This window comes from Lagopus leucura, unplaced genomic scaffold (genome assembly GCF_019238085.1).
Source record: "Lagopus leucura isolate 7727_CA_CO unplaced genomic scaffold, USGS_WTPT01 Super-Scaffold_73, whole genome shotgun sequence".
In the NCBI taxonomy this organism is placed as follows: Eukaryota; Metazoa; Chordata; class Aves; order Galliformes; family Phasianidae; genus Lagopus; species Lagopus leucura.
The window spans coordinates 64,914,828-64,939,693 of NW_024962252.1; the positions used below are offsets into that span (position 1 = coordinate 64,914,828).

Sequence of the window (24,866 nt, forward strand, 5' to 3'; positions counted from 1 at the left end):
CTGAATCTCCCCTGGCACAACTTGAGGCCACTTCCTCTAGACCTATCACTAGTCACATAAGATAAGAGGCCAACCCCCATCTTGCCACAACCTCCTTTCAGGTAGTTTAGCACAAACACAGTCCCCCACTATCACAAATTATGCAGCTGAGTTTCCCATATTTGGGGAAATTACAGGGGCCAGCACACTGGAGAGCAGGGGATGAGCCTCGTCCTGGGAAAACCACCTCCCTGATCATAGTGTCTCCCCTGCCAGGTAAGTACAATGATGTTCCACAGTAAATCCTACACACCAAAAATGGAGGAGAAGGAGATTTGGGCTGCACAGTTATGTGGCTGGTGGCTCATTGCACAGAACAAACAGGTCACCTACTGATAACAGCAACAGTAAAGCATACTCCTTAATGGGTTTTTATGTCCTAAAAAAATCCATGTACAAACTTTTCCAGTGCACAGAAATATCAGCAAACACCAGTGTGCAAATCCAAAGTGATGCTCAGAGCTTCAGCACCTCCAGGTATACTGTTACAAAGCAACAAAAAAAATTTTTCCCCCTCCTGGGGAAATACAAACCTTATCAGGAATTTGAGTCAAATTTAGCCTGGTTTTCACAGGAGTTATATCATTTAAGCATAAGAGTTGATGTTAGACTTCATCATGGAAATACAAAGGATTCTTTCATAATGATCTATGCAAAGAAGCAAGCAGTCATGAGCAAACATTTATCTTAGTATTTCTACTGCAGTTTCAAGTATTTCAGAGCAGCTAACAGGCAGAACCTAACACATGGCTTGTAAAGCTTATCTTGACAAATATCAACAACAGTGTAGCAGCAAACAGTCTTGATCTCCCAAGTGACACGAAGTTAAGTGACAGGAAGTTTTAGACTGAAATATTGATTTTTTTAGTGTTTCAACTTACCTTCACTGCACTGAAGCAAAATGCATACAGGACAGTCAGAACCACGAAGCTTCGGGAAATGCTGTAGAGTGCAGACACTAATCCGGAGGCAGCTGAAATGCAAACATCACATGTTAATTAGTTTCTTCATAAATGAATATGTTTGTTCAAAAAAAACCACAAAAACAGCTCTTACATCACAACGTGTGTACAAATTCATTTAGTATACTACAAAGCTGTTTGTTGAGAGAACACCTTCAGTGACCCAAATCAGCTCACAGAACTCTGTACAGCTAAAACCAAAAGCTTAACGACACTGTACTCTATGATTTTTCCACGGATCTGAGCTCCCACACTATTATTCTTTGTGCTGAACATGGCTTTGCCAAAAATATTATATGACTCATGATGCTGCGAGAGGAGAAATGAAGTTAACAATCTGAAAATTTTCTCGTCAAGCTCCGTGTGGAATTTTCCTCATTCTCTCTACTCTTGGGACATAGGCAGGTTCTGCTATCAGCCCAAAGCATCCCAATTTGCTTGGTCAACCATGATTGACATATGTAGGAATGAACTTAAAGGGAAAGAAAAGAACACCATTTCGTCTCTCACTACTACTACACTACTACTTTGAGAACTTCCAGAACCATGGCAGGAAATGCTGTCAGAATTAGGAGTTCAGCAGTTTCCACAACAGAGACATATGGGCTGCTAAATAATGCTTTAGTTAGTTTTCAACGTACACTAGAATGATTATTGATGGGATGGGGACTTTATGCAACATTTCCTCAAGGTCTGCTTTGGTGTTTATGAAGAAGTGAAAAACACCCTTATCATTGGTATAAATTTTTACCATTCACTAAAGGCTGTTACTACAGTAGCAAGTAGAACAGTGCAATAAGTGTGGGTTTAAATGAAAAGTGCAGAGGATGTTAAATCTGTGACATGCATTTTGAGATGCTTTACTGCATTTCATGGATGATCCCACAGATTACAGGCTCATTAGTGTTTGGAGTGCATTAGGTGCACCCTTACAGTATATCTTTCTTTAAAGTTTCATCCAAATGGAATCCAGTCTGCATATCCTGACATTATCTGTCTTTTGGATCATTGGATGAAGTATGGTACAAGGAACAATGAGCTTGTTTATCTTTGTTTTTTTTGTTGTTGTTTTATATTGGACGTGTCAGAAAACAGCTCTTTCATATCAGCTATCCTCTACAACTTATTGCTCAATTTGAATATAACTGTTCAAAAGAAAAAAATGAAAAAGAAAACTGGTCAAGGAGGTCTGACTAGTTTAGTATCCATCTCATTGCTAAGTGAATACCATTCACTGTTTGAACAGTAAGATGCACTGTGCTTTAAAAAACAGAATAATACACTTTAATCAAAGGTGACACACTCAGAAAGTGATAGCTCAGGCTCAACATACTACTTACCAGAACCACCAAAAAGCAAGATGTCTATTTGTTCCAAAAGATATATACAGAAGGTGTTGATTTGAGGGAAAAGACCAAGAAGGGAAATTGCAGGAAAGCAATATAAAAACACTAATGAAAACAGAAAATGCATATTAGAACATAGTCATACATCATAGTAAATAGAGAACACAGAAACAGGCATAATCCTGCAATAATATATTACAATAAATTCTGAGCATTGCTTTAGTAAGGATACTTTATTTAACCCTTGGCTACAATTATTATACTTACGTAAACAAAATGAATTGTTCTACTTTATAAGTAGCAAGTAACTCAGAGGTTAAATTTAAGATTTATTTTGGATAGCAATAAAAGAACAATACCAAAAAACAAAGAAACTGAAGAAACTCAGGAGTTAAACCCTGTCTGTCATCTTTACATAGCATTTTTTTCCTGTATAGAACAGCATACTAAAATGGCTGCCTTACAGTCAAGGAAAGGCAGGAGTCACAATCTGAGCATCTGTGCTGCTGGTCTCAGGTTCTGTTCATCTCCAGCCACTCCTCCACTTCTCCTAGCTCCACCTTAGAAAACGCTAAGCACAGTTGTTTAGCAAAGCACACTCTTTTAAAGCACACTGAACTGGCACCATCAACACTGAAGGATACATGTGCATGATTAATCAACTTACTGATTTATCATACTAGTACCCAAATGCTCTGCATCCTGAAGGACAAAGATGTGCCAGTCACTCTTCCTCGTAAACAACTCCGTATTTGTTAGCTTATATGCTAGGAAGGCTGCAATTTCCTCTCATTCATTCTCACAAAAAGCAAATTAAACAAATCATTAGTATAATTCATTCTCCTTCCTTCTCGAGCCAAATTTTAAGAAGGCAACAATAGGATTTGTGCTCTTTGTTGAATGCTAATTTCACATTTTACTTCCAGCCCCTCTTACTAATGCATTTTGTGCTAAAATAGTACAATATAATGAGTTTAGTCTGACAGTTACTAAATTCATCCTATTACACGTTACTAGTATCTAATATTGTAAATCTTGCTGAGGAAGTCAAACACAGGAGAAGAAATGACATACTTGAGTGTTAAACACAGACAGGGCTCACGTAAGTGTACTTACACATCCAGTGCACCCTTCATCATGACTTCCTGCCACTGAAAGCAATTAAACGTATTCTGCATACATGAGAACATGAGAAACTTGTCTTCTCTCTCTCTAACATGCATTAATTAATAACATTATTAATCTTCTCTTTCTTTACTATTCTGCTCATCTTTTAGGTATTCCACCAATCCACACCAAGCCAAGCAAATACTACTCAAAGCATCAAACTCCCCAACAGGTCACGTGGACTCTCCATGGGATCAAATGTCCTTCAGTGCTGGAAGCTAGTCCATCAGGCAAAGGAATAGCAGAACTGACAACTCGTCTGACTACTGGGTAACAAAGATGGTGAATCAGGGTCTGGATTGGAATTAGGAGTCCCCTGGGTGTGCTCAGCGCAGAGCAGAGGAGCTGAGGGGAGGCCCGATGGCGGCTGCAGCTCCTCACAGAGAGAGGAGGGGCAGCGCTGAGCTCTGCTCTGTGTGACAGCGGCAGGGCCCGAGGGAACGGCATGGAGCTGCGTCAGGGGAGGGGCTGTGGGGTTGGGGACAGGTGCTGCACCACAGGGCGGTGGGCACGGAACGGGATGCACGGGGCTGTGGGCACGGCTCCGAGTGCCGGAGTTCAAGCTGTGTTTGGACATCGCTCTCAGGCGTAAGGTTTGGATTTCAGATGGTTCTGTAGGGAGCCAAGAACTGGGCTCCATGATCTTTGTGGGTCCATTCCAACTTGAGATATTCTAATATTCTGTAACTTACAGTCTAAATTACTGCCTTTGCTGTAGCAACCTCATAAAAGGTAAGAGCAGGTGGAAGAGGGTAAGAAAGAGACACTGTACTGTCAACATTCCAAAATAAATGATGAATCAACAAGGAGACAAAAGTTGGTTGACTACAACAATGTCCTCATCTCATTCTCTCTCTGACAATACCTTGAATAACCCTAACGACTCCTGTAGCTAAGGCAGCTTTGTTTATCTCCTCCTGAGTAAAGGAGCACAGAGTGTGAAATAAACAGTTGTCACTTACAAGAGGATTGAATTTCAGTGCAGCACTTTCCCTTATGGGAAGCAAACAGGAGCTGATTAATCAGTTGGAATTGCATTATGATTTCTGGAAAGAACATTTAAACAGCACACATTTCCACACAGAACACCATCAAATGCTGGACCACTAAGTGATGCTTATGTGAGTCACTGGCATTTAACACTGCAGTTTGGAGGTTTCCTCCAGTGGAGCTGCAACCAGACAAGTGCAAGAGGGAAGGCACAAGTTTTGACTTACAGAAACGTAGAATTCATTGTCAACGTCACTGCAAATATCTCATAAGCTTTAAAAGAAATGGCCTTATTAAAAAGATGTATCTGAGTACCAGTCAATTTTCTGTGTGATAATACACACTGCCACAGAAAAATAAATGCTTTTTTTTTTTTTTTTTTAGAAATAGGATTGGGTCTTTGTTCCATTTTCTCCTCCTGAATGCAGCTAAGAAAACTCACAGACTTTCTTCCCGTCAGAAGCTCAGTCAGTGCTGGAAACAGTGGGCAGAGGACTTGCTACCATCAAATTCTGCCATCACCTGATATTTACTCTTCTGAGATTTCCACCAACCGATTTCACTCCTCTCTCCAATGCTCAAGTAGTTTCATCATAAAAATCTACCATGCATTTAGCACACAATGCTTTTTGCCGCTGACCATACCTACAGCACCTTTGACTGGTTCTGCCTGTGACCTTACTTGCACTGCGTATCAACTAAAAAAGTCAAGAAAGAAATTAAAGATGAAAGCCAAAGTTAGACTGAACTAAAGGCATGATCCCCCAACTAACATAAACCAATAGCAGTTTCATCATCAATTTAAAATAAAATAGAATCAGGTCCTAAATAGATCTCTTCAAAAGAACCAGACCTGTCACACATTTAATAAATTTACACTGACTTCCTTTTATAACCACGTCTCAAGATCAGTGTATGCTATGCATCATTACACCAGCTCTTTGATTAGTCCTGTCTATGATTTTCATCACTAACTCCTTACCGCAGTGAACACCTGAAACAGAGAACTTCTCATTTTCTCTATGTTCTGTGGTGTATAGCCAAAATTCATTGATTTCTCAACATACTAGTTCTGACTACTACAATGAATTATGATTAAATTCAAATTTAAAAGTCATCATGCAATGACAAATCAACAAGCATTAAAAATAATTAGCAGATGGATAAAAAGGCAAAATAACAGCAGTATTTCACTGGTATTTTGGGGCCAACTTCCCTCCTCATTTTATTATCTGAAACAAATATTCCTATACTTTCAGTTTCCAAAGGAATCTGAACTCAAAGTGCAGCCAAGAAGCTGGAGGAGCAAAGGCCTAAACAAAGCAGCACTGATTCACAAGTGCCTACTAGACAGGGCTCCCATAGAGGCAAAGCAAGGAGTCAGACATCAAACATCAAATACACCTGCAGACATACCAGGCCCCACAGCTGGCAAAAGTGCAATGGGAGATAAGCAAAAGGAAATGTTTTCTTCTCTCTGTTGTTAAACAGATCTCAGCTAGTGAGATGAACCCACATTTCCTCTCCCCATTCCCCTTCCAAGAACCTGTTTCAAGAACCTGCTCCAGGATATCTTTTGAGGCCAACCAAAATTAGCACATTTATAGCCACGCTTTTTTTTCTCCCCCTCCACCACACTAGTTGCCATAGTTTTTCATTTATCTCTATCCCAGGAGTCATTTAAGATTCTTGTTGAATTATTTATCAGCATTTTTACTGTTCACCTTTGACAGGCAGAGAAAATAAGATGTAACAAGAAACTTTAATGAGACCAAACGAAAGTAATGAAAGAAGCTAATGAAAATAAGTGAGATGCAGGTCTTCATTATTCCCCTGTTTCTGTTTAGAAATATTGAGAGTCAATGAAGCCATATGAAGACCCTTCCTAAAATTAGTATGCCTTTCAGGCAGTAATAGCCTGACTACAGTACAGCAAAATGCAAGTCCAACAATCAGAGGTGAACAAAGACCTCAGAGGTCATCCATACTATATTACAAAGATTTTTCCTCTTATCCTGGTTAAATCCACAAACTTGAGACTAAATTTTAACTTTTCTACTTCATAATTAATAGCATCATGTTATTTGACCTGAGTCCAGTTCAGTATTCATACCTATAATACAACAGCAGTGTCAGTTACTGACCACAAGGACATAAAAAGAAGAGTCTTGACAGAACAGGGTTTTTCTAGCCATGGCTGCCCAGATTAGTGCAAGGGATCATCAGTCTTATTTTGGAACAATACCTGGATGTCCTTAGACGTTTCAGAACACAACGCCAGAAGGAAGCAACTGCATAGTGGCTGCTCCACACTAACTCATCATCTGGGCATCAAGATTAAACTAAACCAAGAAAAACCATGTTCCTCATGAGCAGATGAATGTTCATCTGAGGGCCTGGCAGAGATTATCTTCCAAGCATTAAATTTAAAACTCAGCTTATTCTGCAGTAACTGCTCCATACAGACAAGCCCTTACAAAGATAAACTGCATTTCACAGATGATATCTTTTGCTAATAACATCAGTGACTGTTAGTTTTCTACAGAGAATTTTCTCTGAGCCTCATTTCATTAAGAGCACTTTTTACATGAGGGAAAGTTGCCAAATCTTCCCCCCTCTCATGTGTCTTTAGTCATTCCAAATGTTTCTATCAATTTGACTCAGAGTTGCACCTCCATAACATGCATTTGATTGCCAACGTGGGAAAACACAGACTTCCCCAGCTGACACTTAATTCATTTTTACAGTCTTAGGAAAAATATTGACTCACCTATTATATGGTCTCTGGCTGACTGGAGAAATCTAGGAGAAAAAAGCTTCAAGCCATACATTGTATAAACTGAAGGATTTGTGTCTTTAGATCCAGCATCTAGCAGCAAAATAAGGCCACATAATAGGCAAAAATAAACAGGTCTGCTGTAGGTTATGATTTTATTGTGCCCCTGGAAAAAAAAAAAAAAGAAAAAAGTATTTGAATTTTGTATTCATTCTCCTACTGTGCATATTGTATTAAATCACAGAGAGGTTCAGGAGTCATACAAAAAGTTTTAATGACTTACGTGCGCTAATTAATAATAAAAATATTACAAGGCATTTTTATCTTCTCCAGAGGAGTCTTTCAAAAAGTACAAAAAGCATTTCAGATTAATGCCAGCAATCATTCATGATTTTGAAAATCTAACCTTTGGGACCTTTCAAAACTAATCACAAAAGTAGTTATTTGCTGAGGAGAAAAAACATCCCCATCTGTCTGAATCTTATACATAAACAGAACTTATTTTAATGACTGTCTGTTTCAGGTAGCTTGAATTTTATTTATTTGTTTATAACTTCTTGAAATACAATTGCAACCTGGGAAGAAAAAAATAAAAAAAAAAAAAGAGAAAAAGGAAAAGGTCTGAGCCTACTTAACACCATCCAATTTCTTCTCCTGATGCCACAGCATTTTACCAGACACCATGGAGATGGCAGGTAATGTGCAGCAACACTATGTGTTGTCACCATCCACAAAACTGACAGCAGACATCACTACAAGACCAGAGAATGGCATCTTTTCAAAGAGGATCCTTTATCCCAGCAAGGATAAAAATAGATTTTAAAAGGATCAATCATCATTAGCAACAAAATTCTGGAGACTGCCCATCATCTGCAGACACAGGAAAACACCACAAGCATTTAGAAACACAAATCTTAAAGCAACAACCAACTTGGACTTTTGCCCAAACACACTCTGAAAGGAAAATGTGTTAAAAAGACATCTTGCTCCTTTGAACAGTCATAGTCTCCTGTCTGTAAAGCCATTTCTCATGACTACCGATTCTTTTCACTGCTGCCTTTTGCTCCTCCTTCACCTCCCCCCAGGTAGATTTGTTTTGTAAAACATGGCAATGCTACAGGTGATTCAGCAGGTGAAACCTGTTTTTTCTTAATTTTCATCAAACAGTTGCAACACAATGCTTTCAAAGGCACCACACTCATTTACAGAAACTGGCTAAATATAGTTCAAGATGCAAGACCCACAAAGTTAGGAGAGTTGCTACAGCACTTTTCAACAGGTGTCTGATAACTCTGCTTTAGCTCCATTGTGCACAGGTGAAACGCAGCTGGTTGCCATCCTCATGGAACTGCAGCATGAACACATAACAAGGCAATGGCTTTACAATAGTAAATGTTTCCATCTTCCCACTTCATCCCTAAAACAGGATCATGTTCATCTGTCTGCTGCTTTGAAAAAAATGGACTTTATGGCAACACCTTTCCTTACACTGCAAAAGGATGCAGAATGCTTTTGTGTGTGGATGTATATAGTACTAAGCATCTACAAAATTCCTGGTATATTAAGTGATTCCTGTTGGCCACCTGTGTCCTCAGTGTCATTTTGTCTACAAAAAGGAAGCAAGATAAGGCTTCTGCTGAAAAGAGCGCCTTTGGGGTAAAAGAAAGCAAAAAGACATCTTGTACCAACACAACTCAATTTTTCTCATTGATTTGAAACATTTGACAGCAAAGCAGCGTCCCTCCTGGAAAAGGTGACATTCTATAGCTGTTTCTGGCTTCTCTTTCCCAAACAAGGAAGGATCCTTATCTTACACTTCCATATGTGTCTCTAGTACACAAAGTTCGAAGTAATCCTACAGAAAATTGCTGTGGGGTCACAGGCCAGAGAGAATAACAAACACTTGAAAATCTTAATAGCTCTTACGGTAGCAAACTTTAGAGTACAGAAGACATCCAGGACATCTGCGAGTGAAAAGATTTCTTCAGTGTGAAAAGCCAGGAGCAAACTGACAAGAATTCAGGTTTATTTTGCAAAAGAAAAGTTGTTGTGAAAGTGCTTTTGTTTGTGAAATGCAATTTTAAGTGAGTGTAATAAAAGATCATTGGTGGGGGTTTTTTGTGCCTCCTCACTGATTTGAAACAGCAACTGTATTTTGTTTGGCTGCCAGCCAACCTCATATGTTAGCACGGCTATTAACTGATCTACACTCTTTTGGATCAATCAGTTAACATAGTGGCAGATCGCAGGGAACTAGCATGCTTACATTGCACCTCACATTCATGGAATGTAAATCAAGGCAAGACTGACAAATCCTAGCTGGTGATTAATCTGAGTTTCATTGTTACTAAAGGCAGGAGAGTGTGTGTAGGCTTTGTTTGTTATGAATAGGACAAACATCCATGAAAAACATCAGAGGACAGTTAGAAAGAAAAATCTGACTTAAAAAAAAATACTTGAAATACTACAATCTGGCTATTTTTAACCACCAGTTCATTTATCTTAAATGCAATCTGTGCCTTAGGAAAAGAAACGAGTAAATACAGCAACCAAATGATTGATATTTATATCCTGACCCACACACTGCAGACCAAAGACTTCTGTTGTAATGTTACTTTTTTTTTTTTTTTTTTTTTAAACTTACAAAACCAGATTTTACCTTTGCATGGTAATTATTTGGAGGCAGTTAGGTAAGATGGAGACAACAACCAGAAGTCCAGAGTCTCAGCATCTCATCTTTCCATTCTAAGAAGAGCACTGACATAATTATGTTTATAGTCAGTATTTAACTCTTCCTGCTAAACAGATTATGCTTACCACGCTGGAAAGAACAACGCTAGTCAGGACTTGGGAAAGAAGCTAAGAAGCATTGAAAGGCTACCTGAACAACCTGCAAAATGTGAGTAAATACTACCTTCTCTATTTTTTTCAGGTGGCACTGGGGAGAGAGTCAGAATATTAAAATAGAACTAGTGTCTAATCTTGGATCAACAGGAGCAAACCATGAGCAGTGACATAGGATACTGGCTGCATAGCTTGTCAAATTTTCACATACAGAACTGAACTCCATCTTAGTGAATCTTCTCTGCCCTGCATCCTCCTTCACAAGAATTCAATCAGTAAATCTGGATTAATCTTTTATTTTAGGTCTAACTTTCAAACAACCATTTTTTATGAACTAAAAAAATTATCAGAGAAAATTCCTGCTTCCCCTTAACATTGCCAAAGAAAGTTCACTGAATTTTTCAAGTTTGTATTTCTTAATTCAGAAGTATTACAAACAGCACTGATGCATCTCATGTTTTGATAACATGAAGATTTTCAACAAAGTAATGCTTCAAGTGTTTGTGAAACCCTAGTAAAACACCTATTACTGCAAAGCATTTTTATGGGGGTCAAATTCAGGATATTTAATGATTTTTTTGCTCGTGTGCATATTTGCAAGAAGAAAGACAGAAAGCTTTATGGAAAAGTATGTGTGCTCAGTTCTAACAGAACAGTACACAGGAAGAAATTAAAATTAGTTTTTCTAAATCCCATGAAGTACTTTAAACTGCCTGTGGTAGTTTCCCTGCTTACGTTATCTGGCTGCTTTGGCAGGTAATGGGACAGAGACATTGTAACATAATGCAGTTACAGTAGCGATTTATTAAATCTTCTTACTCTTTTAATAAAGAGTATGATTGCAATTCCTCAAATGCCTTTGTAAACCTGAACTAGATCCTAAGCCACTCACCTGTTTTAGAGGGACTTGCAGACAAGCTCTCATGATTCTATTCTATAGCACATTTGCTGCAGGTACAATCTTTACTGGCTGATCTGCTGCTGCTAAACACCACCAAGAAAACTTGCAGTTATCAAAGCCACTTGTCCCTAACCTTGAAATACACCCTGAAGGGATCTCTTACATATCAGAATGTCCTACAGTCATTGGTATCTTTCTTATGTTATGTTGTTAATAAATTGATAAAACTCACATTTGAAATGGACTTCACATAATGCTCCCCACCATGCCAATGAGGAGGCTGTTCCATACTTTCAACATCCCAGAAACATGTGCCTATATGAAGAGAACTCTAAAGGCCACCAGCTCCTAGCTAACCGGATCTGAAAAGGCTAAAGCACAGGGTGACAAAAAAGTCATGCTCTGATTTTGTAGCAGGAAACAGTCTTAAACCTGCTGATAGGATAAATACTTGCTGGTAGCAAGTATTATCTGTAGGACTGGTGCTGCAGAGCATAGCGAGTTCCAACTTCACCACCAAGGATGATCAAAAGAAACATTACCACAATTCAATAAAACATATATAAGTGAATAAAAAATCCAAAGTTTTAGCTGACTTAAGATTTAATTTCTTACCCCATACAGTATGGGGTTACAGCTAGGATCTCTCATTCAAACACTACGTACTGTCTAAATGCAGTCATAGAATCAACGACGGTTGGAAAAAACCTCCAAGATCATCCAGTCAAACCATCCACTTACCACCAATATTTCCCCAGTATTTTAGATGCTAATACAACAACATTTTTCTATTTTTATTTTATTTTTTTTTTAACATCTCCAGGGACAGTGACTCAACCACGTGAACTCATCATGGTAAGTTCCAAGTTTCAGTACATAGGGAAGAATCCACCTCCAATAAAATTATACTGGACTTCAGGTATTACAGTTCAGTCAACAACCACTACCTCTACAGCATAGAGCAGGAAGTAAATATACTGGCACTTGGAAGAAGTTTTGAGCAAAAGTTTTATGCACTCCTGGGCACTGTTTCCTGAATTCGGTGGATGATCTTCTAAAACAGAATCTCTCAAAATGGTATAGGCTAGAGATGATAAAGTTCCACCAAGAAGTAGCGAAGCCTGCTTGTGAGAGAGTCCGGAACATCTTCAGCATGCTTGGATAATGCAAGGCATTAAAGGCTACTCATAAATCCAAGAACAGAAATTAATTCATTGTGCAAATCTGTAGCTGCCAATGGTTCATTTCACACTGAAAAATCTCATCTGCATTTTCATTCATGGACATGGTACTGCTCATTCATTAATCACCCTGCTCTTCTGCATCCTTATATAACATCAAGAGAGGTTGTACAGCACCTCACCACTCTCTCCGTAAAGAGTTTCTCCTGACATCCAACCTAAACCTCCCCTCCCTCAACTTAAAACCATTTCTTGCAACACTACTGTTGGTCAAGTCTGAAACACAAACCCAGATTCTGCTCAAAAAATGTTTTAACTTCAGTAGTTAGTTTGCCTTTAATACAATTAAAAATATGGGCTAAGTATATTTATAATGAAGCTTTGATTAAAAGTTTGCCGCTCAGTTTAAATAAGTGTGCATGTTACTAGTGTCTGTGAATTATAAACTATTTGATTATGGTTCACATGATGTCTAAACACATCGCAGCTGAATTGACTAATTGATTTTAATCACCCAAAAAAAAAAACAACTTTACACTAAGGTAGGAATATTTACATTCATTTAAAATACTGCAGTATAATGTATGAATTGAATCTGTAAATGAAGCTGCTGTTTACTAGCCTTCCCTACTTTTTATGCAGTCTTGACTATCCTGTGGATGTATTATAAATGACAATTACCTTAAGATCACCCTATAATAACTGACATAGAAAAGAAGAATCCACTGAAATCCATCTTAGTGCAATGTACAGTGTACACTTATAAATAAACTCAATTTCAAGTTCAGCCTGTATTTCCAGCCTCAAAACTGACAAAAGTAATTACTCCCTACCAAAGTAAAATAATCAAACAGACCTGCAGTTTTAAACATGCTGTTCTGGAGCCTTGAGGGAAGAAGGGGGGGTTCTTCAAAAACTTGCAAGGAATAATAAACAAACAAATGAGCATCTGGACAGAAGATGTAAAAGCAAGCAAGGGACCATATCACCCCTGGAATGTGTCACAACACCAGCAAATCAAAAGTGCTGAGACAGTGACAGACGTAGGGGTCAGTTCACAGTTATACGCTGATGATCTTAAACCAGTCTTATAATGGAGATAGGAACAAGCTCTTTGAAGAGAGATGTCAGAGTTCAGCTTCTCAGAATATACAGATCTTTATCTATATAGACAGATCCTTATAATGTGCATTCATTCACTGAGTTGGTCATTTCTTCAGAACACAGGCACTGAAGTAGTGACATATAACAAACAAGAATCTATGCCATTTGATGAGCTAATCACATTACTGGGAAATACAGAAGCAATAACAGATAAAAATAAATCAAAATAATTATATTTTTTCAAAAAAAAAAAAAAAAAAACCTTCCTAATCTCAAGTCCCAACTGATCATGCTGTTAATCTAGAACTTCTTCTGCATTTAGCCCATTTCCCAAGGAAAGCAAGGAAAATGCTGGTCTAATGCCACAGTATTTAATTTCAGTAAATTGGTCCAGATGCATTGTTTTAATTGAGTATTTCAGCTCAAAGAGAAAGCACTTTTCTAAGAGCAGTATCAAATTCAGTAATTTAAAATTAAGACAGTATCATTTTCATAAATCATCTAGAACAATGAACTAGTTAATCCTCAGTTTCACAGACTAGCTAACTGTTGTTACACAGTACAAAAGTGACAACAAAGGAGAAAGACTTGTTCTTCTAGCCAACACTTACATGTACTGGTGAAGCAGGATCAGGCTGGACACTCTGAAAACAGAACAGAAAGAAGTTTACATACAGGGACTTGTCTTCACAGAAGTTAGAAGACAATTCAGCACTTGGATACAAACTCGTTTCCTACCTTTAGGAGAGAATACTGGCAACTGGCCATAATGAGACAGAACAACAGAACCCAAATGTCTTTGCAAAAGCCCTGGTTTAGAGTCAGGAATCCAAGAAGTGAAACGAGAACTACTAGGAGAATAGAAAGTACGTTCTCCTTTATATCCTCTGTCCTGTGTGAATAATAATAATAATAAAAATATTTATGTAGTCGTTACAGCAATGCAGATTCATTTGCAGCTGGTATAAACAATCAGTGCTGGAGCAATCAGAATTTCAAGGACCTGAGATTTTAGTCCTGAAACTACATATCCATGTTTAACATACCTCGCTCCCCTGCCAAAAACCTTAGACACTGTGACAGCTAAAACCTACAAATAAAAGGCATAGTCTATGCTGGGCTTCAGTGCTTATCTGCACCCTTCAATCTCCCTTCCCAAACAGGATTCCACAGTAGAAGCGATTTGTATGTATGCAAGTGCATCAATATAAAAGAAAATATTTAAATAAGGAAATAAAACATTCATTTAATGAACATCTGACAACGAAGAATTAAATGAACGACCACATTCACCATGCTATGTTTTATTTCTTTTATCTGCTCCATTAGAACACAGAAGCCGAGGGAGAAAAATGTTAATATTCAGGATATAAAAAAGATGATCAGTAAACATTTTCTGTGCAATTAAGAAAAAAAAAGCACCTGCTCTGAACCTAAGATCCCTGACTATAAGTCTGATTTCTTCGAAGTGTAAAAGTTGTCCTCTGAAATGTCTATTGTGGAGCTTATATTAGCATATAATGTGAGTGTAACACATATCCAAAAGGAATGACCAAATAGCAATAAGAGAATGAGAACTACGAGGAATGCAAGCTAACATATCTAACATGTTGAAGTAGTCAGATTGCCACATGAGGTCTAACTGCAAAGGGTACTGCCAGAAGAGCTGATGCTGAATGAAACTGAGGGACTGCAAGAAGAAGAGATGCCAAGACAAGAATTTTTCTCTAAACAAATAAAACCATACCAGAACAGAGGGAGTGGCTGAAAGATCCCCTTCTGAATATCATCTACAATTTTTCATGTATTTTTTTTAAAGACTGCAGTACTTGACTTACAAGAGCCTGGTACTTCTGTATTTTTGACCAACGTATTGACTTTTTTCATCAGAAAGCTTAAAACCACTGGATCTGACAGCTAAACATCAAATTTAAGGACTGTTCCGCAAGCCTGGTGCTCACACAAACCCAAGTCACTCTGGAAAATTAAGGGTAGTGAAAACCACCAAAAATATCCTAAAGGAAAATATTTTCTTCTACTTAGAACAAACAAGTATCTGTCTGTTCAACTTGAATATGACACTAATACAACGTTTGCTTCTTTCTTCTCAAGTGGCCTGCTCTGTTCAGCAGATGGAAAGGGATGCACACTGCACAGTAGGTAGAGTTGGATGCAGAAAGCTTACCGGTCCAGCAGTGCCAACAAGGTCAGCCGATCGTACCAGACTTTAATCCATTTACCAGGGAATATGATAAATCGGTAAAACTGCCTGTTCAATTTCCGTTGTGCTGAAGAACATGAAGAATCTTCAGGTTCCTGACTGGGTTGCTTTGAAAACAAACAAACCAGAAATACGCAAAATATTCTTCTGCACTGGTATATGGCTGCCAGCAGTACAGGTATTTGAAGGGCTAAATTTACATTAAGTTTCAGAATTGTTTTTCCCAAACAGGAATAACCAGAATGTATTTATCTTCACTTCAAACTATGTAGGTTGCACTGGAAATAATGCCTCCTATCTCAGGGAAACTAGAACAATACCTAACATGTTAGCATTTCTGTTATCACTTTAAAAAGTTGCTGAACTACATTCTTTAAGCAAAAATTTACTTCAAAAGATTACACTTGCTAATCCTGGCACAGTTTCGTTCCTCTTGGGTTCTCTGTCCTACCAGAAAGTAACATGAAATTCAATCAACTGCAATAATTAGCTCCATTTTCCTAACAAAAATTGTTCGCTGTAACAACTAAAAAAAGAAAAAAGAATACTGGTAAAAGAGTCCATTAAAAAGATCTGAAGATCTGATTATTCACTCCTGAGAACATTTTAACATCTATTTAACTGAGTGTCCAAGTGAGCATTTTGGCTCCAGAGGAACTGTAATATTTGGATAAAGTTGATTACACAAGGCTTGCAGTACTTGGGCTGTAGTCAGATTTTTGAGATCTATTTGGGAAACTCTCCGCAGTCCTAAGCTACTTACCAAGTGTAACAGTACTTCATATATTAAAAAAAAAAGGGGGTGGGGGGTATAAACCTTTACTTTGTAAATTTATATTGTGGCAGAGACAGCCTGAAAATCTAAGTTCACTGAAGTCCATGACAAAACTCCTGACTTACTAAGGCTTAGGATTTCATGTTCAATAATAAATCAGAGAACAGGAAGTTCCGAAGTTACTGCCTGCCCTCGTTATGAACTTGCCACATAAGCCTGAGCAACATGCCTTATTTCTTTCTTAATGATGCAGTTTTCCTAGAAGTAAGAGTGATAATTGTTCTCTAATTTATGAGCAATTTAAAAGATTAAAAATATTTGGAAAACATTTGAGCTTTTAGATAGAAGTCTATGTCCAAATCCGAAACATATTTGTAACTAACAAGGACAATTAACAGACTTTTAACTTAAAACAATTTCTCTATACGATTTGCTTTCAGCTTAAAGTTTCTGTTCAAAATCCAAGAAGTAAGATAATTAACTGACATTTTAAGGTTAAACATAAATATCAAAGTAGAACTTGCCATGGAGAAAAAGATAAGGTTAACGTTATTATAAAGGGAACTGTCAAAGCAATATTACACCCTCAAGCCATTGGTCCAAGACCCCACATATAGTAAAGTTCAAACATGACCACCACATGTTACCATCTTAAAAGAACTCTGAGGGCTTTTTTCTTTTATCAGCTGCATTGAGAGATGTGGCTTTGACATTCCACAATAGACATCCAGAAGCCTGGTTGCCTGATTCAGAAAAGGGAAACCAGGCGTAAGGTTTTAGGATACTACTGAATCCAAAGAAAATGTAATATTATTAAAATGTGGTGGTGCATCTAAAATCGTAACAGCTACATGCTCTTCCAATGAAATTAGATAGAAGATCAGCTTCTTTAGGTAATGGAGTCTAGCACAGACCACAAAATTGTATTTTGCAGAGCAGTTTCTCACTTGTGCGCTCCTTTTCTGCAAAGAGCCCCTTCAAGCCAGTAACACTTATCTTCTCCTAGACTCTCCTCAGTATCAGTAGAAAACATCTGAATTGCATCTATCAGCATAAAATAAACCTAAATAACTGAGCAGTACTGGACAAAAAAAAAGCACAATAAATCAACAAAATTGTCTTAGCAACAAGGCTGCAGCATTTGTTTGCATAACAGTTTATCAAAATGCTAGAAACTGAGATATTACAATATACCCGTGGGGTTTCTGAGAGGGTCCTTCGTGCCACCATTAGAAGGAGCTGCTGCTGCAGAGCACTTGCTGCCTGATCCCCAGAAGATGGTTCTTGGCTCTCTGAAGTGGTGGTACTAGAAGAACTGAACTGTATCTCACTGCATACAGAGGGGAGAAAGGAATGAGACTGTGTTAGAAAGCAGCATCTTCGTAGTAATCCTGAAACATCACAGGAGGAAGACAGGCTGGCTTACAGGACAAGGAGCCTCCCAACTTCATACCTGAAACCTAGTCCAGGTCCACAAAGCAGTTAGCATGCAAATGTAGATACACGGTATACTACATCCTCTGTAGAGAAATGGGCACTTCCATATCATGGTTTTTCTCATCCCAAGATGAATACCTAGAATGAATTCCACTTCTGAAGTGCATTTTGCTGTCCACTGGCAATTCAGAAAGTCTTATTGTACACTGAGATTTGAGTGTCAGAACAATAAGCATTTAGAGTCACCTGATGTGACTCCTAGTCTAAGAGTTGTTTTCAGAAATATCAGTGTGGCACATTTCCACACCAGTAATATTGAATTAAATTTCAGGAAGAAAAACATCATCTCCTTTTTTCTAGTTGTCTCTATGCAACTCCACTTCTCACAAGCACACTGCTGTAAGTATCAATAATAAATTATCTATGACAGTTTCCCTCTTGTTTACCTTCTCCTATAACTCAGGTCAAAAGCTGCATATCCACAGTGCAAAACTACATGGTAACTCCTCTGGAGATACTTTAAAATGAGCTTTAAACCAAATTCATTTAGCTACCTACCAAACTCATCTAGCCTCAGCTGCACAGAATTCGATAAGTATTAATTTACCCCACTGAGTATTCAGGCTATAAGAAATTTCCTTCTGCCTTCACAAGATGACAATACATTAATCAATCATTCATAAAAGGCTAATATAGATAACCCAGTATTGAGGTCTAAACTCAGTCTAGGAGAACAACAAACAAGATGATTTCCCACCATGCCACGTGTTTACTGCTTTATGCTTAAATACTTTATCCTCTGCAGTTACAGCAGCAATACCTTCTGTGTTGCAAAAAAAGTTAGCTACTATCACCTCATCCAAGGCAGTCAGTATCAACTGTTCCTGTCTTCCACAAAAGAAAGACAAGCAGGAAAAAACTTAAGTCATTTGCTTCTGTTCACCCAAGAAGCCTGTGCCAGAACAAAAAATAAACTCATCTTGCACACCCTATATGATTGTTCCCATGCCACCTCAGGAGCTTTACAGTTGTGACTGTCCCATACAGAAGAGGCTGTTAAATTAAATTGCAATGGCTATTGCTACAATAGGACGAGTTTCAATGTCTGGATCACTAAGAAGCAGGGCTGAAGTATCAGACCAACAGCCTAAAACAAACACTGTATCTTTCTCACCACTAGGACTTGCTATCTCTACCCGGACCAACAGGAATACCAGCAGCACCAGGATATCACTACAGAAGCCATCCTGCCTTTGGCCTCCAGACATATTAATTTAATTTTCTTAACACCTTGACTCATGTCAGGTTTGGGTACCATCTACCACTCCAGCTGAGTTATCAGATGAGCACAAATGAAAATGCCCCACTGTCCTGACCCCAATGGCTTCCCCTGTACTCCCCAATCCACCTACTATTAGTAGAGAAAGATCTGCTCCATATAGCATCACATGCTCTTTGGACAGTACTAGGAAATGAGGACTAGGCCCAACATGATCAACTGATGGCCCAACCATGAGGCAGCTCTCCATAAGAACACATCTGCTTTGTGGGTCGCATACAGCACCCACAAGCAGTCAATAGCAAAACCATACAGAAGTGATGGGAAACAATCCACACTCCCGGGTCTCAAACAACTGATTCAAGTAGGCAGAAAGGGAAGCATAAAGGCATGCCTCCCAGGAAGGAAGTTCCTCAAAACAACTAGCCACAGATACAGACTACAGAGGACATCTGGACTTTTCCCATATTCTGAAGCAACCTACCCAGGGGTGACTTTGTTCAGCACGAAAGAAGGCCATGGGCTTCTTTGTTTTGCTAGGATGAATGTCCCATTTCTTGTTGTTGTGAGAATGACCCTGGCATTGCCTTTTTATAGGAGGAAAAAGCAAAATGTAGCTCAGGGTATGCAGAAGCTCTGCATTGGGAATTCCTGCTCAAAATGTGACCCAAAACATAGTAAGGAAATAGAACAGCGTTTATTCATTTCTTCTTAAAAGAAGAGTTAATCTTCAATAAATTTCTGTGCCCTTAACTGTCTTTCTACAACAGCTAAATAGAGTTGAGAGTATTTCTAAATTGGACCATGTCTTTTATCTGTTTCCCAAGAATGGAACTGGCAGAATGATGGATAGATAGGCCAAGATACTCCCCTGGCACACTCTTCTATTAGTTCTAGGAAATCAAAATAGTTTTAAGAATAAGAGTTCTTCCAGGAATAAATTTAGAGAGCAAATTCTCTCCCATCAGACTTGAAGATAACTGAAAAGCCCAGAAAGTCCAAATTCTTGTTTCTGTTTGCTTTCAGCAGCAGAATTTACAGCTCCATCTACCAGCAACTGGCAGAAAAGGTTGTAAACAGCTAGGACACTAACTGTGGGGAAAATGCTGGAAACTTTATGGACCTGGCAAGGCAATCAGGGCACGGGAAATAGAAAGGCAGAGCTAGCAAAGCAACAGTTCCCAAAACAGGACTGTCACCTGGCCTTTACCTGATTCCCATGCCTTTTATTTATACAACCTTATATCTCTGCATCCCTTATTATTCTTTCCTCATCTTCTGTTCCCCTCAGCTCTTTATTTGCTATTTTTCCTCCATACTCCTATTTTCCATACAACCTCCTTCTCACGTTCACCTGACACCTCCCTGATGCTGAATGTCATGATGACATTATCATGCTGAAAGTAAATATCAGGAAGAAATGTGCTGGCTGTGTTTGTGTTTTTGTAAGCTTACAAACAAAATTCCATAAATTTATTACCATACATAAGTAGGAGCAAACACTCTCTAATAATAAAATCATCACAACAGAGCTGATCACACTGTAACATGGAATCTTACTAAGTAGAAAATCTGTTCATTTGTGGAATGAAATTAATGCTATCCAGATTTACTACAGTAAACCATACTGTAATGTAAGCGAAGGTATAATTGAACTACATTTTGAATAATAAACTAATAACTAAAAATATATTTGGTAAACATACAACCTACGCACAACGAATGCAAAAGATTCACAGCACCCTCTACTGATAAGCGGTCACAAAGCCAAGATTTTTTTCCCTGCCCATAGTTTTTTTTTTTTTTTTTTTTTTTGAGAACATCATTGAAAGTACAACATTGGAAGTATTTTAATACAACTACACAAAACTGGAAAAGCAGTCTCCCTTCTCCCTCTCTGGTTACTGTTTGATGGGACGTATGTATATATGCCTTATACTGCTGACAGCTTTGTTCAAACAATTGAAATATAACCCAGCCTAAGTCAAATCCTTTGTTAAGGATTAGCTGGCCTGAATTCTGAATACCTTTTAAAGTAAGCTCATTATAAAGGCATGCCGCAAAATTATAACAGATTCCCAGGCCAATAAAGTTGTTCTGCAGGGCTTGGCTAAATTTTACTTTAGCCTGTGTTTAGGAGAAAGTTAAATTGTGGTAGGCAACCTTGTAAACAAGGTCACAACAGTAGCAGTACAGAAAAGCTTCTGTCTTGAGCTCAAAACAAGAAAGCGCCCATCCCATTCTTAGGCAGCTATCTGGGTTACGAAGTGCAACAATATGCAACACAAATACCCACAGCTGTAATAATACGTCATGATATAGCTGAAACCTATTTGTAATACTCACTGAAACCCCATTCTTAAGGCAAACAGCTCTGGCTGTGAACTCAAGTGAAGCTCAGAGGTTGCCCATCTAACAATTACCTCCAAGGCATTAGTCTGAGGTGCATTCAAAATTGAACTGATACCCAAGCAATCTGGTTGTACAAGATCCATCTAGCACTAACAACATAATGGGAACTCCAAAAGCCCTAGCTGCGTCCTTTCAAAATGGTCAATTTCTGGTAGAAACACTGCTGCCTGAAGTGACACTGAAGTACAGGATCAATAGCAGTTCACAGCTCCCTGACAGCACCTCCATTACTCAATCACATTTCTGAGGTCTTCCTACCACCATTACACCTCAGCAGTTTTACTTCTCACCTAAAACGCCTCCCCTGCCGTTTCATTCTATCGTCATAATTAAACCTAACCACCACGCAGACCTCTTGCTATACATCCAGTCACCACTCACTTGTCTTCACTGCAGAACTGTCAGCATGAACCTGACCAGATCATCATGCAACCAGGCACTGAGGCAAACCCACTGGCTGTGGAAACAGCCTTTTTAAGCAGATGATGACTTACAGCTACCAGCTGTACCATTAAATAGAATGACTTGAAAACCAGAAAGCAACCCAAATTACATAAGAAAATTGAAATATGCAAAAGTGAGAGCAGCGTTAAGGCTGAATGATTACATGACATACCCAATCAGAGCAAATATGGTAAAACTGAAGAGGCAATCTGCCCTTATTTTGGTAAGAAATCAACAGTCTCAAAGAGAATAAAGTTCATTCTGAATGCATAATTTAACTTCCCTTAATGGCTACTGCTGAGGGGAGTGCAAACTAAAGATGATACTTCTCCTAATCTGTTCACAATTTGCTACTTATACAACAGGATTTAGGAAGTTTTTTTTGGCATCTGTTTAAAAACAAAGAATAATACCACCCCTAACAACAACAAGGTAGTGGACTCAAGCTTATAGAATGGGAGAGCTGGATGCAGTGACTTACCAACATGACAGAAAATGATAAGACCCCCGTTTTGGAATGGTCTACAGAATGAGCAGCAGAACATACTATGTTTATTAAGAGAGATACTACAGAGAGAAGCCTTGCAGTGCAAGGTTATCAGAGGCACTGCAGGCAGTATGAATACTACAAGTCACGTGCGCTTCTTTATGTAGGTGTAGGAATGGGATCCACCTGGTTCACCCTTGCCTCTCTGTATTCACATATACATATATTGAATCTTAATAACAAGCAAGTAACACTAATAATTTGTAAGTCTATTGCATTCCAGAGTAAAGAGAAATGTATTAATAACACTAAAAAACAAGCAGCACAGACCAGTTAACAACCTGGGGGATGCCTTTCGACAAAATGCAGTTTTACTGAAATTAATGCTTTGAAAGCACCTACTGCTCCATCATCTCCAGTCTTCTAAATTGTTTTCCTGAGCTTTCCACCTGAACCGTGGGGGAGGGAGGCGAAGTAACCCTCAAAACCTCTGTGCTTCTGCTGCTCCATTACTGAGCAGGGTGCTGCTGCCATCGTGTGGCTCTCCTCACTCTGCTTTAAAATAGCAAAAGGGGTGGGAAAAAAAACAACCATAGGAAAGGAGTTTTAAGTGGCCATGATAACACAAGTGTTTCTCCTGTACCTAGCAACCCAGCAGAATGCTACTGAGTTGGTAAAGAGTATTTTATTTTTCTAAGGAAATTAAGTGGTAATGTCAGAATTCAAACATGACCAGTTTCAACCTACACATGCTCATGTTCATGTTCAAAAGGCATTTCACCTAAGCTACCTGGCTCACCTAAAAATCACCAAATCTGAGAAGAAGCTAAAAAATATTTGCTTAATCCATCTAAAAAGTGCTCAGTTGCAGAATAACACAACCTGCTGAGCAGCCTTCAGAATTCTTCCTCGAAATGAAGTCAGCAGCTATTGCTAGAGCAGAAGGTCACCTTGCTGAGAAATACAGAAAATGTTTCAGAAGCACAGTATTTTCTCATTCTAAAATGGCACTTTGAAATATGAAAACTAAAAAAATTAAAAAAAAAAATACTTAATTTTACTTCTTCCTATGAGATTTATTCCTCACAAGTTTAGAGAATTTTCCAGTGGTGAAAACACTGAAGTATTAATGGACCTACACAGGAGACATATAGTACTGCTAAGGCATTCAGCTAGACGCCTTCATATAGCACAACTCACCTCAACAGATTATTCATGGTTGTGAATGTAAATCAAGAAAGTTAACTCACTGATTTGAAGCTCTCCTCTTTTGCCCAGGGCCAGAAATGCCAGCAGTCCATGGCACTTAATAGCTTTACTGGCAGGTAACTTCAATCATGGGGGTTTTTTTAGTACCTGTGGGACACTGTTTTGCTGCAATTAGCTCTTTTTAACCTATCAGCCTGTCTGATGTTGAAAAAGCCCTTTTTCTCAAAACAAAGAAGAAAAAAGCAACTGCCTCTTTTGTAGAGGCTTTTTTTTTTCTTAATGGAGTTCTCTACCTATCCTGGAAAAACGTTTTAAAAACCAAATGATAACAAAGCTTCAGAGAAGCTCGGGTTCACTCAAACAGTGAAGCATTTAGAGGACGGATCGCTCACACAGAACACACAAAGTGCAATACATATACTGGAGTAGATGAACCACGTATAACAATAAAAAATATATAAATACAATTATATATATGAATGAAATTGTGTGATTTTATTATATATTATAGCAATTGCATTTGCAATAACAAAACTGATATATTATGAAGAAAGTGGAAGAAGACAAACTTGATCTTTTAATTATTTTTTAGAAAGGCATACAGCAAGGTAGTTTTAGATATATGCAAGAGATTTCAAATTTTCATTCAGCTCAGCTGTCAAGGCAGGAAGGAAAAACTGCATCTAATATAAAAATGCTTTTTTTTTTTTTTTTTTTTTTTTCTCTCAGAAGTGGCTAAGTCTAATCATTTTGTTCCAGTTCTTTATTGCTCTCAGTTGCACACCATAAATCCATTTCTGTGGCCTTACATATTTATTTTAAACTCTACTTTATGTTACACATTTACAGCACATCAGCCTCCTAAAGCTGACTGTTGCCAGACACAAAGTGATTAACTGCAACAAGAGGTCCACCATGTGAACCTATCGAAGTACGTGAATGAATCAGATACTTCAGCATCACAAAGCAGAATTGCTGTCAGCAAACATCTGGATTGCTCTACATAGACACCAGTTCTATTAACTTCAAAATCAATGACATCATCTTGCACAAGCCTGAGAGGTTCAGTATTGTTTTCTTCTCCGGAGTTTAACACAGGAAAGAAGAAAAAGGGCACAAATGGTATCCTCAGAAATTGCATTATTATGAAATAAAATTTAAAAGTGTTTTTTAAAAGTGTTTCTGGAAAGAAATAAAAATGGCCAAATGCTTCTACAGCTTGTGAGGAGACAACTCCAGTTGACTTTTTGAAAGCTAATACTTCACTTGAGAAAGAAAACTTGCCTTTTCTC

The 24,866-nt window shown here is 38.3% G+C and overlaps 1 protein-coding gene and 1 non-coding gene across 2 annotated transcripts in view; both read right to left on the reverse strand.

Moving 5' to 3' along the window:
- PCNX2 (pecanex 2) overlaps positions 1 to 24,866 on the reverse strand; it is a 149,838-nt gene that overhangs the window by 96,115 nt on the left and 28,857 nt on the right. Inside the window, exons 9-15 of the mRNA XM_042883139.1 lie at positions 17,501 to 17,636; positions 15,496 to 15,638; positions 14,049 to 14,202; positions 13,922 to 13,954; positions 7,275 to 7,446; positions 2,342 to 2,452; positions 921 to 1,012 (exon numbers count right to left, since the gene is read on the reverse strand). Coding sequence (XP_042739073.1) covers positions 921 to 1,012; positions 2,342 to 2,452; positions 7,275 to 7,446; positions 13,922 to 13,954; positions 14,049 to 14,202; positions 15,496 to 15,638; positions 17,501 to 17,636 — 841 coding nt within the window. The remainder of the gene's footprint in view (positions 1 to 920; positions 1,013 to 2,341; positions 2,453 to 7,274; positions 7,447 to 13,921; positions 13,955 to 14,048; positions 14,203 to 15,495; positions 15,639 to 17,500; positions 17,637 to 24,866) is intronic.
- Positions 101 to 263, reverse strand: LOC122174926. The gene has a single exon (XR_006177269.1). It is a non-coding gene; the product is annotated as a U1 spliceosomal RNA (small nuclear RNA).